Genomic DNA, 15,892 nt, shown 5'->3' on the forward strand with positions numbered 1-15,892 from the left:
TTGTGGCCGTCTCTCTTTCACGCTTTGGATCGCATCGTTTGCGCCGTCTCGTTCGCACCCGTGTGTTACCGTGTTTACACCGTCTTCTTGGGCGGATGCGATTTTCTCACCTGCCGTGCGCGGGGAGATTTCAAGTGTCTTCAGCTCCACACCACCACCACCACCAGGGCAAACAAACCACTGGCGCGATGGGGTGAGCAGATGAGCTCGAGCCGTGCTCATGCCGTTCACGGTCCGGCAGTCCAGTGACGAACGGTTGCCGAGCAGAGCAGTAATTATCCGATAATGTCCGCCCGCGGGCGCTGGATGCATCATTAGCGCGCTGTTTTGGGAGTTCACTTATGCAAAGCGCGTGTTTGGGCCTTTTAAGTGACTGTTTGCCGATTGTTAGTAATCGCCGGGAGGATCTAGTGTTGCAAAGCGGTTGTTTGTGTGCTTTCTGTGGGTGTGCTGACGGTGTTTTTTTTTTAGCAAATGTGTACAGAGTCCAGTTGTGAAATGTTAGCAATAGACGAGCACGTGAAGTTATGCCTTTAGGCAAGCAATAGTTCTCAGCTGATGAAACTGTGAGGTGTTCGTCCAAAGATCCCAAGGTCCGAGAACTGCTGTGTTTGTGCGTGTGTGCAATAATTGAAATGAGTAGCAACGACGCCGTCCTCACCAACTCACCCAACTCCGACTCCGACCATGAAGCGGGGCATCCACAGACGAAGAGATGCCGCCGCCAGGGCGCCTGGATGCCGGCGGCAGTGTCCGATGCCAGCCCACCAGCCAGCCAATATCCCGACGGCTACTGCATCGATATGTCCCCGGCCGGCCACCCGAAATCCCTGCCCAGCTTCTACATCGAACGGTTGCTCGGCTTTGGGCCGGCGGAACATCCGCGACATTCGCGCGATAAGCGCACGCTTTCCACGGGCACACCACCGGCCAGCCACTGCTCGACGCCTCCGTCCGGCGGTGCGGTCTCGATCGCCAGCGAGCGGGACTGGTGCGGTGCGACCGCGTCGCTAGCGGCCACCCTGTCCCCGATCGGGTCACCGCTGCCGGAGGAGGAGGAGGACGACGCGGTGGAGTCGCAGGACCCGAAACCGCTCAACTCCTCGCTCAGCTCAATCGTCTACAATCAAGCGGCAGCACCGCGGCACCAATCAATGCAGCCCGACCGGAAGCTGGTCAACGCGGTGTACATTGCCTGGCCGGAGGGCCGAACGGTGGAGGTGAATCTGAACCGCTTCCAGCGCAAGATGATGCTGTCCGCTGGTGGCGGCGGCAGTGGAGACGGTGCAGACCTTGTCGGGTACGGCCAATGGCATCCGGAACTGGGGACCGGCGTACCCCAGTTTCTGCCGGAGCGACCCACACACAAACCAAGCCTCGCCAGCAAGCTGGACTTCGGCAGCGATCCGTACCTTCATTTGCAGGGTAAGGCGTCTTGTTTTTCTCAATCAAAATGGATTGTACAGGTACACAGTTGGCGTACACAGTAGATTTAAGCTCGTTGGAATGCCAATTGGTTTGGGATGTGATCGGGGATGTGGAAGAATTGTCAATTGGAATTTTATTGCAGTTCATGCAGCCATTTTTTACCATCAACACATTGACCGTCCCCGGTAAAAGTGATCGAAGTACTGGATTTAGTACCAGAGAACGGTAGTGAGAAACATCTAGAAACATCATACCTTAGAACAGACATTCACCAGCACATCTTGAGCAGCCTTAGAAACCACCCTGATAACCACTGAGATGTCCTGGGTCTGAAGAACATCTATGATTCGTTTCTAAGGTATCTGCACAAAAACTTTCTGAAGCAGGACAGTAGCAGGAAACAGGGATTGTGATTGAATTTTCGTTTTTTGTGACGAGATCTTGCTGCTAGTGCCCCAACTCTGCAACACATTGTGACAGAGTTTACTGCCAGGATACTAATAAGCGATGTAAGCGGCAAGTAGAACAGTGACACTGTATGTAGTGTCCCATTATTTTATATAAAGTCTTGCATGCGACTTTCGCAAAAGCCCGCTATGCAGCAACAGTTAGGCAAACTAAGTCCTGCACGTGGAAAGATACTTTGAGTCCCATAGAGGTATGGATTTTGCGAAAATTGGTGACTTCTTGTACCGGTGGTTTGATTATTGGTGATAGTTGACTAATGTTTCGATTAAAAAAAACATGCTTTTGTCTAGTAAAAACGATTTTCTCTAAATTCACAAAACTACCAATACAGGGTTTTCCACGATTTATTGGTCGCATCCCATAATATCTCGTCGGGCTCGTCTCACGATTTATTCATCGTATCACATAGACTTTTGGTTCGTTCCCATAATTTATTGGTATCGTCTGACTGGATATCAATACAATTGAACCAAAAAAATCTGGGATCCGACCAATAAATCGTGGTAACACACCAAAAATATGGGAAGCAACCAAAACATTATAATAATTATTAATTAAAATTAAACGACCAATAAATCGTGGGAAACCCTGTAAGAATTAAGAAAATGCTGGGATTTTTATAGAACGTGCCAACTTAAAATCGTAGCTCAACCAGTGGATGCTTTCGTTTATTATTGTCAAGTGGCCTGTCAAAATCACTATAGTAACCAAATTTGGCACGTCCCACGAAATGGTTGTTCATCCTTGCTATAGCTATAACTATTGCTATGCTATTGCTCCAAACTGGGGCATGGGATCCTCGAGAGCTTATAATGCGGCCTACGATGACCTTGTAAAAGTTTAAAATAAATATTATATTATTTTGATTTACGTAATACGAAGCTGTACATAGTAATGTATATTAGTAATACGAAGCTGTACAAGTCTCGTTAGTATTTTGTTATAAAAACGAAATTTAAACGTTCACTCATCAGTTTAAGGTAGCCTCAAGTGGCCCTTAACATAGTTATTTTTGAAGCAATAAGGCCCGCGAACTGAAAATTTTGGAGACCCCTGCTAAAGAATATTGATCAATAGAGAGGCCAGAATAGCCCAATGCTAATCAGAGTGCCAACCAATGCAGATAATCAAATCAAACGTGGCAAACAAGCAGCAACATGCGTTCTCACTCCGCCGTTTGACTACGGTAGGGACCTTGGTTCCAATTTTTACGCAGAAGCAGCAACATTAAAAGTGCATACAAGCCCATGTTGTTAACGAGGCGTACCAAATTCTGCTCAAATTGTACGATAATGATTGGAGCACGTTTTGGGTTCCAGCTTGTAACTATGGCGATAACAAGCCAAACTTCTTGCTCACGACTCAACCAGCTCAACGGATCAAACAACCAGCCATAAACCATATAATCGTTCCTTCCGCCGACTATACCGAAATTTTAGTAACACGTGTCAGGTCGCCATTTTGAGCTGGCTTGCCGATGGCTGCTGCTGTTCGAAAAGATTACTATGGTTTTCGTTCCTTTCGTTCGGACCGTTTGTGGTGCTGTCAACCAAACTCCTCCCACCAGCAACTGTTTACCCAGGCGTGACAGCTTCTTTTAGTAAGCGATCGTGTAATCTGGCCACCTCTATTATCACATTCATTATCTACTAACACCTTCTCCCTCCCTCCTTCTTCCCCTTGGCTGCCGTGTCTATTGACTCAAGTAATGGTGATTGTTGCTCACCACCAAAAATCGATTATGAGCACTTCGTTCCACTCCTTGCTCCACCTCACACACACACACACACACACACACGACCCTCGCGTCCTATGCCAATAGCAGCTCGCCGCTAACCGTTTTCCCAAATGTCTCGAATCGATCGCCTACGGACGCTGCGTAGACCAATTAGGGGACCGTAGCACAATGCCGCTGTGTCCAATATGACACGTACACAAAAAAAACAACAGCCACCTACCCGCTCACTCGCAATGTGATAAAAACCGAATAATCATCAATGTCCCACAATGTGCGCACTATTTGCCTAGCTCGTTAGCGTCCCTCTCGTCTCCGAGGGCCTATGCCGAAACGTTCTAATCGACGGTGCATGAGCAGAATAAGATGTCGCCGCAAACGAGAAGATCCCAAAATGCCGACAGCCCCTTTTGCGAACAAACAGTGTGGTGTCTTCGTTGCCCCCAGGGCACTGGCATCCACTGGAGGTTCGTGCGGGCGTCTCTCGCACGTTACTGTAGGGGCACGGGACGGCGATAACTTAATGTCAAACAACGGATTTTTGAAAACTGTTTAATGATGTTGTAGCATTGTAAACCGCGCTGCCCTCCGCTTTTTCTCTTCTCTAGCCCACCAAACACGGCCTGGTAGTGGTAGTCTTCATGCAAACGAGACTCCGCATCGGTCCATCGGACGCATCATCAGAAAGTCGCACATGTCTAACCATGGATTTTGGTGGGTGAAAGCATCAGCCCCAGGTAAAGTGTATCTCTGTACACAGTCGGTGTCGGTTCCCGTGTCGCCCGGTGCAGCAGGACTCCCCGAAGCCATTTCACTGCCGTTTGGTTGTTTGTTTCCCGGCTCATTGAACAGTGTGGAATTTTATAAGGTGTTAATTACGGTTGCTTTTCTACACCGGTTGGTACGCACTGCTGTTTGAACTCCACACACACAAACACACACAGATACACACCATAAGTACCATGGTCATCGACACTCACCGTACCGATGCTTCTCACAGTCTGCAACACACACACACACCGTGTCCTCCTGGTCCAGGTTCCTAGTCGACATCGTTCCCATCGTGGCCTTGTCCGGAGTCCGTGGTGTATTGTCACGACAAAGCCATCCAGCGGGACATGGGCCCGTATTGGAATGTCGTAAGTGGTAAAAATCACACCAGTGCCCTTCTGTGTACCGGGTTGTTAACTTCATAACCTCGTCATTTTACGGCTGGACGGTGGATCTCGATTAAAGGTCTGCGTGCAGGGCGCGCGCGCGCTCGCGCAGGACCGTTCTAGCTGTGTCTCCTGGCTTCAGCCTGCCTGTTTGTGGCTGGTACCAGCTCCGAACCGATCAATGAGCGTATGATTATGAAGCGTAAACAGATAATTGTTAAACCAACAACCGTCTCGGCAGGAACTGTTTAATCTGCGGTGCTGCGTTTGCGTGCATCTTCTCCATCCGTTTGTACTTCGACAGAAAGCGTCCCCGGGAGTGAACGTATCTTTTTTGTTTTTGTATGCAAAAATGTAAATATAAATTCATATATTTAAGTATCCCATGATGTACTAATGAGCAGATTACTTAAATACATTCCGACGAATCTAAATTGGATGTGTAACATCGATCAAGATTCTACCATTGAAGATAATTTGATGCTTTAATGATAACACAGAACTATGGGTTGGTTGAAGTATATGGGAGTTCAACCTTTCTGTGCCGCAACAGAGTGTACCTATAACTGTGGATGTGAGAAAGTAAGCATATTCTATTTGTTGGTATCACATCTAAGAATTCTAATGTCTTCCTGTTAGAGTTCATGGAAGCATTGTTTCATGAACACATTGACTGTCCTCAGTCAAAAGTTACCGGTGAACCTGACTTAGTACCGGAATGCTGAAAAACCGACAATATGAACGTAGTTTCATGGTTTTGAATCAGACATTCACCAGGTCAAATCAAATCTTCTATGGGTTTGAACATTTGAGCCTAATTTGCCCGAAAAGAAGATATAAAGATATATTCGATTCCTTCAATCGGGATGTCTCTAGTCATTGTCGATTTGAATATTGCCAAGAGGGGAAAAAAAGGTTTACTTTGCAACTTAACTACCTCCGTTCGAATTGCGCTTTAGAGGTTTCCAACGAAACGTTTTAAGGTAGTCGAGATTTGTGCATGAAATCTTCTACGTTCTCTACTGCTTATTCGTTAGCCTATTACACACTCTGCGCGAATCGCGAATCGCTAGTGTATACGTCACAGTGTGCGTGAGCGCACTGTAGATTCTAGAGATGGGTAATTCAGATTCATGAATGTGAATGAATCTTTGGAAAGATTCATGTATCAAAGATGTATCAAGAAAGTTTCTTGAATCTCGAATGATTCGTGAATTTCGAAAGATTCATGAATCTCTAGAAATTAATTGATATCAAAAGATTCATGAATCTCAAAAGTTTCTTATTTTTAGAAAGATTAACGAAACTCTATGGATTTATGAAACTCTAAAGATTCATAAATCTCTAAAATTCATAAAGCTTGAGCTTTTTATTATTATTTTTTTATTATTCTTTTTGGCGTAACAACCTACGTGGTCATGCCAGCCTAAACAGGCTTTTGAGACTTCCTGGAAAGAACCACGCAGTTGAACCGACAACGGGCAAGTTGTAGGTGGAATTGGGCAAATTCAATATTTTGGAGATCATACATGTCTAAAGATTCATGAATCCCAAGAGATATAGGAATTTTAATGGATTTATGAATATTATATATTCATGAATCTTAAGAGATTCATGAATCTTTGGAGATTCATGAATATTTGGAGAATCATGAATGTTATGTCCGCACAAATGAAACGTAAGACGATGTACGGCACCAACAGAATATGTATTTTTAACTAGTAAACGTACATAATAAATAAGAGACACGAACAGTAAACACTATTAAAACCACAAGTGCGGTGGACGCGCACCAGCCGCACCGAGCGCTCCTGCCGAGAGCTACTGCTCGATCGGCTCGCTAACACACTCTGCTCGGCGCTCGGCACACACTAAGCCTTGCGCGCTTAGTGTGTGTGACAATGTTCGTGTACACACTGTCGTCCCCCTGGACGTTGACCGGTGGCAGCGCAACTTCCACGGCTAGTCCAGGGGTCGGCACGGCTGCCCACAACAATGAATCTTTGAAGATTCGTGAATCTTTACAGATCCATGAATATTTGAAGATTCGACTCGAGATTCGATGAATGATTCATATGAATGAATCTCAACGAAAGATTCATGAAACCCAACACTAGTCGATTCCTGGATGTCGACCAACAGCAGCGCAACTGCTGCGGCGAATCCAGAGCACGGCATGTCTTTCCACAACAATATTCTAACAAAAATTCTCTGAGTGAGTCAATTTCAACGATATTTCGTGGCGACGCCTGCATTTCTCGAGCAGCGCAAACAAAATGCTGAACCAACGCAACTGAGCCCTGTTTTCCCATCCATTCTCTTTTGCAGCATCCACGCTGGTGAAGCGCTACCGGAAACAGAATCGGGAGCGAAAACCGCGCCAGGCGTACAGTGCGATGCAGCTCGAGCGGCTCGAGGACGAGTTCCAGCGCAATATCTACCTGAACGTGAACAAGCGGTTCGAGCTTGCGCAGTGTCTCGGGCTGACTGAGACGCAGATCAAGACCTGGTTCCAGAACCGGCGCACCAAGTTTAAGAAGCAGCAGGACTCGCGCAACAAGCGCGAACAGCGCCAGCAGGCGCAGCTAATCGCCCAGTGGCTGTTTCAGCCGCCGCAGCTTGGCAGCATTCCACTGGACGGGCAGCTGCAGCCGCTGCCCCGGCTCGCCGCACTGCCCGTGCACCGGTCATCGCTGGCCCTGGCACAGGGTACGCTCCAGTCGGCCCTAATGGCACCGTACCATCTGCTACCGCCGTCGTCATTGACAGTGCAACAGCATCAACATCAGCAGCGGTGTGCCTTGGAGGAAGGACCGCGTGTTGTCAAGCCGGTGTACACGGTCCGCTCGCCGAATGCAGTGCCAGTGCAGTTTCCCACGGCTGTACCATTCGCGACGCCCTCCGTTGTCTCATCGCTACAGACTGGCGGAGCAAAGGACCTGCAGCAGGTGGACGCTACGGGCTGAGGAGCGCAGTGGTCGTAGGAAAATATGCTTGTGAGAGTGAAGATTAAACCGCTGAGCTTTCAAGCGATTTAAATGTGCGGGCGTGTAATGCATCAACGAACGGATTTGTTTAATTAAAAAGATTATAAGGAAATAAAACGACAATTTCATTGTAATTTCTGGTGCCGTAATGTTTATCTTTATTCATACATTGGCCGTCTCGAATAGTGTTGGGTATTCCGTTAAAACAATCCCAAGCACTACAAATCAACTTAACGATTCAACAGTGTCTAAACGACTCAAACTCTCGTACTGAAAGGTATCTTAAAAGACTCCATTTAGCAGACGGCAAACGACTGACACATTTTAAAAACAGCAAATACAGGCGTCCCCCGAGTTACGACCCCCTCGAGTTACGACGATTCGCAGATACGACGATTTTGATTTTGACAGTTAAAAGTTGTCATTGACAAGAAATTGATGTATTTTTTTGAATATCTGGGCTGATAACCGTTATACATACATTCCCAAAGATTCCACAACTACCCTATCTTGAATATCTATATTGTTTACGGTTTTTAAAATATAATTATTACATTATCGAACATTATTTTAAATAAAATACACGATATCATAAATTCCAACTCTTCAACTTCGATTATAAACTTTATATTCATAGATATTCGACATACGACTTTTTCGACTTACGCCTTGCTTTGCGACATTTTTTCGGTCCCAAATACAGTCGTATCTCGGGGGACACCTGTAGTCACATGCAGTGTACCTTTCCTTGCTTTCATAACTTGCACCTTCCCTCTGTACTGTTCCGAATCCCAACCAGAATCTCCTTTTGGTATGCAAAACGGAGAGGGAAGGGGCAGGTGTAGATACAAGCAAGAACTAATGTTGCGATAAATACATGTTAAAATACCTATATTATAACGAATTTTGCGTTTTTTTATGTTTTCTTCTTCAAAAGCTTTTACTCTCCCATTAAGCTCCATTTCTTCAAATTTTCACGTTTTACCCCAATAAAAAATTAGTGATGCGCGTTGCGTTCCGAACCTGCCAGGTGCGATCCGTTCCAGCATGCAAGCATCCGGACCGCGATCCTTATTTTTAACCTAAGCAGGTTCAAACTGAACCTGTTGCTCCCATCGTTCTTTGCGATCCGACCTGAACCGACTGTTATCAACGATCTTATCGATCCGATCTGAACCGGCTGCTCTCAGCGTTCTCGGCGATCTGTGCTGGGCCGGTTGCTCTCAGTGCTTATTGCGATCTCTCTTGCTTCTTTCTAGTTGGACACACACACACACATTCTGTTTATGTGAGTGATAACAGCGTAAGCCATACTCTCTCAGTCAAAGAGATAACGGTACAACACCTGAGCCGTGAAGCCAGAGAAGGATAGAGATTTGTGGGTGGGAAGCTAATCGCCAAAATTTAAAGAGACAATCCTGCACTAGCGGTAAGCGCAATGAATGAAATGTTTCTGTTCTGCCGGAGCCAATTCCGGAATCGATTCCGGAGCCGATTCCGGAGCCGATTCCGGAGCCGATTCCGGAGCCAATTCCGGAGCCGATTCCGGAGCCGATTCCGGAGCCAATTCCGGAGCCGATTTCGGAGCCGATTCCGGAGCCGATTCCGGATCTGATTCCGGAGCCGATTCCAGAGGCGATTCCGGAGTTGGCTTCGGAGCCGAGCGGACTCCGGAGCGAAATCAGTTCGGGAATCTCCATGAGAATGGATCTTTTACAAGTAAATTTGGATTTTTGCGGTTATCAATACGTAGTATGATTGGACCCAAACGCCTATTTTTATGGCGATGCCGAAACTGACTCCGTTTGGTAGCCGATTCTAATTTATGAGCCATTTTCGACTCGAGAGCCGACTTCGATTCCGGAACCGATTCCGGAGTCGATTCCGGAACCAAATCCGATTCCGGAGCCGATTCCGGAATCAATTCTGGAGCCGATTCCGGAGGCGATTCCGATTCCGGAAGCGATTCCGATTCCGGAGTCGATTCCGGAACCAATTCCGGAGTCGATTCCGATTCCGGGGCCGATTCCGGAATCGATTCCGGAAACTGATTCCGGACCTACTATCCGGAATCGATTCCAGAAAACTGCGGAGCTAGCCGGAATCGATTCCGACAAAAACGACATTTTTACCATCACTAGTGCAAAGGGACAAAATACTTAACTACGTAAAGCTATCACAATTTATTGGAAGATCAAACAATTATACAGAGTATATATACAATCAGGATTTAAGGAAAACAAAATCGCCCCGAACATCTCATAACGAACGCAACAATTCTGTGGAACGCTGTAAAAACGGTTTTGCGGTACGTCGTCAAAAATCATCCACATCTTGTATGAATTTTAAAACTTCGAACACTCCAAACTGTAACCTCAAAAAGAAGAAGAAGTTGAATTTCTTCTTGTAAATCGTAGCGGTTAGCAGTTTCAAATTACAAAAAGACACTAGAATGTAGCAGCCTCCCAAGGTGCTTTGGGTTTTTAATGCATGTCGGACACGTACCGCGCATTGACGGGGTTCGTGGACTGTAATGAAACATGTGCTTTTGTTTCGATTTCGCAAACACTTTCTTACTTCTTAACCATTTTATTTCATATGCCTTATTTAAAACAGCATTTTGTTTTCGCTGGACTTTGGTTACAAATGTGGACCCTGCTTGCGCCGGGTTCTATTTGATGTTTCTGTTCTCTTCTTCTCGCTGCCTCATCTCGACCAGACGAGCAGATAATTTAACGTTTGGCTTATACTAGTTTGAAAATACTGCATGTTTATACAATTGGAGTTGTGTGCTATCGGGAGTCTTGGGAGAACTAATGTTACTTTGTAAGTGTACGCTAAACATAACGACGTGGACCGCGTGGTCCGCTGTGGTCCAATCGTTCCTTGCAGCTACTGAAGCGCTGTAGTGCCGGTGTTAGGTAGAAAAAAACACAATATTGCGCTACCTGTTGGATGGAGAGATCGGTTGGGGTTGAAAATTTAAAACGTTGGAAGCTTGCAAACGCTACTTACCGAAGAGCATGATCGAAAATAGCACTATAGGAACAAGACAGTTCAAATCGACCAGGAACCCGAACATCAGATTTCCCAGCAACGCGCCACAACGACCAAATGTGAGAGAAAATGCAGCCGCCATTACTCTAAACGCGTTCGAGTCGAATTGTTGTCAGCAGAAAAAAAACAAAGCAAATTTATACAAACATAGTAAGATACGTAGCACGCAGCGTAGCTCTCACACTCACCGTAGGTTGGTTGGAAACAGATCTACCATTACGCAGTACACAGTGCTGATCCCCATGGAGGTGAGTGCTTCGAAAATGCACGAAAGGATGAGATTCTGCGTCGAGTTGCCTACGTACGCAAGTCCGACAGTAACGAGACCCGCCACTAGCAAGCTGAATACTGTTACGGAAGGAAGCGGAGGGTGAAAAATGGTGCATCTGGTGGTGAGTGTGTGTTTTCAATAAGGGTCAGGGCACTGACTCAGGGTACTCACTCAAGAAAAACTTTGCCCCGAGCCGGTGGACACACAGCGGTAGCCACAGGCTGGTCGGGATGCAGGCAATGCCGAGCAGCAGCGTATGCCAGTACACCTTCGTGTCGATCTCGGTGCCGCAGAAGTCGTCCACCAGCGTGTCGTTGACGTTCTCCAGGACGATCGAGGACACATCGCAGACAGACACGGTCGCGTTTGGGTACCGCTTCTCGTACTCCTCGAACCGCCCGAACAGCTCGGGAAACCAGATCATCAGCGTGTAGTAGCTGGTGGTAATGCCGAACTGGATCATGCAGGCGAGCGCCGTGTTGCGCCGAAATTCGGCACTGCAGAGCGCCTTTGTCTGCTCCCAGATCTCCGGCAGCAGTATCTTCATGTGCTTCGGGTCGTGTATGTTGAACGTGCGGATCGAGCGGTTGTGCGTTTCCATGATCGTGTTGCTTCGGTCCGATTCCTTAAGACGTCCGATCTGAAGTTGTAGTAGGGACAGATTGGATGATAAAGGTGTTGGAGTTCTACAAGGCTCTACTTCGCCCAAATTGTACCTACCGGACATTCGTGACGTTCCCGACCGGTGTTAATGTGGTAAATGTCCTTCAGAATCTCTAACGCCAGGGCAGGTTCGCCACATTCGATCAGGAATTTGGGGCTTTCGGGAAAATACAAGAGCCACAGCCCTAGCAGGAGGCTGCAAGGTAAGCGTGAATTATCGTTCGATACTACCAGTAATCTACTGTTGTCCTACCTTGGAATGGAACAGAGTGCTACGAATAGATTCCAGCTGCTGAACTTGATGCCACCGTCGGCCGTCCCGAACTGCAGCGGCAACGGTATGATCAGCCAGGCAATGCACGGCAGGACAACGATCCCGAGCGTCCAAAATAGCTCCATCCAGCAGAGGATCTTTTCACGATACGCTGTCGGCTGGAACTCGCCCAGGTATGGAAAGCAAATGCCCATGGCACCAGTAATGCTGGACAATGAAAAAAAAAACACCGTGGTCTGGTGAAAGGGCGTAACAAAAAAATAGGCTTTCCTACTCACGCAAAACCATTGATGAACCGAAGAAACATAAATATCGGAAAGATTTGTGCGGTAGTCGACAAGAGACCAACGGTACCGTCTAGCAGCAGTGCGGCGATCAGCACTATCCGCCGGCCTTTGGTATCAGCCAGACAGCCCCAGAAGTATGAACCCACGACCATACCTGCGGAATGGAGAGCACGACGAAAGGTGAGCGGTTAGGGTAGTGTGCGCTAAGTGTTCCCGCCACTTACCTAGCATTGGGGCAGCCGTCAGCCAGCCCTTGTCCTCCGATGTCATGCGAAAGTCGCAGGTAGCGGACGGCAGCACAAACGACATCACGGTGATGCCGATCGCCGTGTTGGCGTAGATCAGTCCGCATAGTGCCAGCAGGCGATAGTGAAACCAGCCGAACCCGGTAAGCGTTAACGCCTGTTCGTAGTCAATCTCAAAGATGCTGTTGATGTCAGACATGGTGCGGATGGTGTCCTCTACATCATCAGCGGCGGTGAAGCGGGAGAAGGAAGCAAAACACTACGCGATGTTGTATTCTACCCTGCCGACGTCCTGTTGCTCGAGATTATACAATGCGTTTGAAGAGCTGCCTCAGACAGCTGTTATAAAGTGCGCAGGAGGACTGATGGGAATAGGGAGGAGTTGTAATTAGTAAAGGCAAATCAAGACACAGCTCAATAAGTGGCAACTCAAAGTGAGCAGTTTGAAAAATGTCAAAACCGTAACAGTTCACGGCGATATCTTCGCAGGTTACAAGTGCTAATGTGCTTCGCCCGGCTCAAACTACTGGGTGGCGATTAAATTAGAGTCTAACTCAAAGAAATAGAACATTGGCATACATAATCGCGTCAAATTGGCGAAGAAGTGACTAATAATTATGTTACATCAGTTTATTTTTGCAAAGTTTTTTGGCGTTTTTCTACACGAATTGAAGGCATCTCAAACATTCACTATTAAAACCAAAAAACTACTCCCAATCACCACACGCACCTTGATTCCTCACCAATACCATTACTTGCACGGTGAACGATTACACAACCAGCGTCTTGATAGTGTTTCGTCACATTCATCAATATCCGGTGAAGATATACAGTACGGTAGAAGTCTAAAAAAAAAGGTACCAACGTCGTAGGCACACAAAGATCTAGTTACAGACACGCAACTATTTCCCACCAGATATTCTGTAAACCGACTCGGATCGCTGTACTAGGATCACTCAAAGAGTCCACTTGATGTTCCACACAACGGAATGCACTATTGATAGAAGATCCTTTATTTGATGGACGATTGGACAGGCTCACACGATCACTTCCCGTAGCATCTAGCACTCAGCAGATTCTACTAGATTCCACTCACGCCACTTCTGCTTGCGAATGCGGGGGCAGCAGAGCTCAAGGACACGTAACCAGAGGCCGCCACCTGCACCTGCCACCACGTGTGCCACGCTTAAACTCTCCTCCGCTCCCTCAGGTGACAACGACCGAACAGCTGCGTCCCCTTGGGCTTGTGCAGGACTCGAACCAATCGGTTTCGTAAGGCACGCACTCACTCGGGACGCACAGCTACAACCGTCCTGCATGCGTGTTGCCGGACAGGGCAGAATGGTTTGGCAGAACGGCAGCATGCAGTGAACGACTGGCCGTACACAACTGTCACGGGAGGCGACCAACCCCTAAGGGCTAGCACCAGCACGGTCGGGTCAGGCTAGCGCCCAAAAAACCGTTCCCACTGTTCCCAAGAATAGGTACGCTCGCGGCGTTCGCCGTCCACCAATGCGCACTTGACCACCGCGGGAAAGAAGGGTTTTGAAATAATGAGCTGTAAAAATAAATGCTTGATGCGACAGTTGAGGAGAGTTGGTGCCATGAGGTCAGAGGGAAAGGGATCAAAGAAAGTGGCAAGCTCCGTGTGTTGGAGGTGTTGGTAGTGATTTGCTTTCACCGATTTGCATCTAAACCAAAGCGGTGCGACAGTGCAGTGCCAAAGCGTGGCAGAGGCGAAAGACGGCCCTCGCAGGAAGCCGTCGTTGCAGCAGCAAAACAACCACACCAGTGGGATGACATTCCTCTGCCCAGCAGCGGCGGTGCTGCAAAAAAACCCTCAGAGCCGTCGCAGCAACCGACCGATCAAGATCACGATCATCCCTTTACAGGCCGCGACGCCACCTTTTACTTTCTTCGATCGCCCCCCCCCCCCCCCCAAGCACGGGTCGGCGACGATGGTGTGTCCGCCCGCCAGCGTGAACTTTACCGATAGCGCCCCGTCGGTGTTGCCGGGGCGTGCACAGCAAGTGCAAGTGCAAGTGTTTTTCCACTTGCGCGCCATAACACACATACACAAGCGAATGATGCTTCCGTTCCCTTCGTCGTCCGCCACCCGCATTGTGTGGTGGGTATTATTAGAACAACGTGGCATTGTCGTTGGTGCTCTCCGACCGATACGGATACGGTGTGACCGGGGATCGGGGTTGGACCAACAAAACCACACTTGTTTGGCTAATTATTTAACGAAATTATATATGCTGTCGCCTCTTAACATACACTCTGAGCCTGTTGCGTCAAGGGGTTCACGCCACGTGTGGCAAGGGGTTAAGAAGAGCTTCAATGATTCCTCCATTTCCCGATACAGAGCCAGTGTGATTTCGAACCGTTTTGCAATTGTTGGTCGATTCTCATTTGGTCAGTAGGAGATGAGTAACCAGGCTGCCAGAGCGCCGGGCGACAACAAAGCTCTTGAGTGATGCAGCTTCGGTAGAACGTGATTATATAGCAATATGTGCAAAGAATGTGTTAAAGTCACGTTTTAAAGTCGTTCCCTATTCTTCCTATTATTTCGGACACAAACACAGGGCCCCGTAGGTTTGCTGGTCTTCTCTAAAGGCCTTCTTTAGCAACACAATAGGACTAGGCGCTACCTATGACTGATATTCGACAGGCTCATTGGAAATTCCTATTGGATTTATCCAAAAAGCATGCTATAGAGTCCAGTTCCCATCACATACAGTTAATTTCCCGTAAGAAAGAGTCAACTTGCGTTTGGCTGTTGTGTTTTTTCCAATGATTTTGTAGAATAATCCGGCAACATATCTCCCTTCAACTCAATCATCTTGTTTCATCTTAATAGCTCTTCTTACAAGTTACGTTACCAGTAGGACCGCAGAAAATATTTGCAAAAAAGGGTCCGCAGCACTAAAAGCGGTTAAATTGCACCTTTTGGAATTTAATTTAATGGAAAAAGTGATGATTAATGAAACATTTTTTCGAAGATTGTGCGTTTACGTTTGCCGCAACCAATAAAACAAAACTAAATTCCACAGACGATACCTAATAGTAGCAGAATTTGTAAAAATGTTGCCAAAAACGAGGAAGAAACTGCACAGCACCTACACAAAGCTACCAGTTCCGACTCCTCCCCCCCCCCCTGTCCCCTGTCCCTTGTACAGTTTCTAGCTCGCCCAATAGCAAGGTCGGTCGGTGCAAAACCCTTTTCCCACTAATGGTCATGGTAAACACTGCGCGGGACCCGGCGCTGGCAGTATCAACATGTAACGCCCGTACACGCTGTTGACTCTGGAAGTATC

At 47.4% G+C, this 15,892-nt stretch overlaps 2 protein-coding genes across 3 annotated transcripts; one reads left to right on the plus strand and one right to left on the minus strand.

Annotated features, from left to right (window-relative positions):
- Positions 1-282: 282 nt before the first annotated feature.
- Positions 283-7,851, plus strand: LOC120906165. The gene is made up of 2 exons (XM_040317652.1): positions 283-1,425; positions 7,117-7,851. Exons 1-2 carry the CDS (start codon positions 636-638, stop codon positions 7,752-7,754), a joined length of 1,428 nt encoding a protein of 475 aa, XP_040173586.1. The 5' UTR covers positions 283-635; the 3' UTR covers positions 7,755-7,851.
- A 2,083-nt stretch (positions 7,852-9,934) lies between these two features.
- Positions 9,935-14,064, minus strand: LOC120906550 (synaptic vesicle glycoprotein 2B-like). Of its 2 annotated transcripts, none has more exons than XM_040318309.1 (9): positions 13,669-14,064; positions 12,552-12,934; positions 12,319-12,481; positions 12,020-12,247; positions 11,824-11,962; positions 11,275-11,743; positions 11,021-11,180; positions 10,791-10,918; positions 9,935-10,723 (listed from the first exon to the last, which is right to left on the minus strand). In XM_040318309.1, exons 2-9 carry the CDS (start codon positions 12,769-12,771, stop codon positions 10,668-10,670), a joined length of 1,563 nt encoding a protein of 520 aa, XP_040174243.1. In that variant the 5' UTR covers positions 12,772-12,934; positions 13,669-14,064; the 3' UTR covers positions 9,935-10,667. The 2 variants fall into 2 exon arrangements, with proteins under 2 accessions (XP_040174243.1, XP_040174242.1); XM_040318308.1 differs by having other exon boundaries at positions 13,303-14,064.
- Positions 14,065-15,892: the final 1,828 nt, after the last annotated feature.

This window comes from Anopheles arabiensis, chromosome X, assembly GCF_016920715.1.
Source record: "Anopheles arabiensis isolate DONGOLA chromosome X, AaraD3, whole genome shotgun sequence".
Lineage (NCBI taxonomy): Eukaryota > Metazoa > Arthropoda > Insecta > Diptera > Culicidae > Anopheles > Anopheles arabiensis.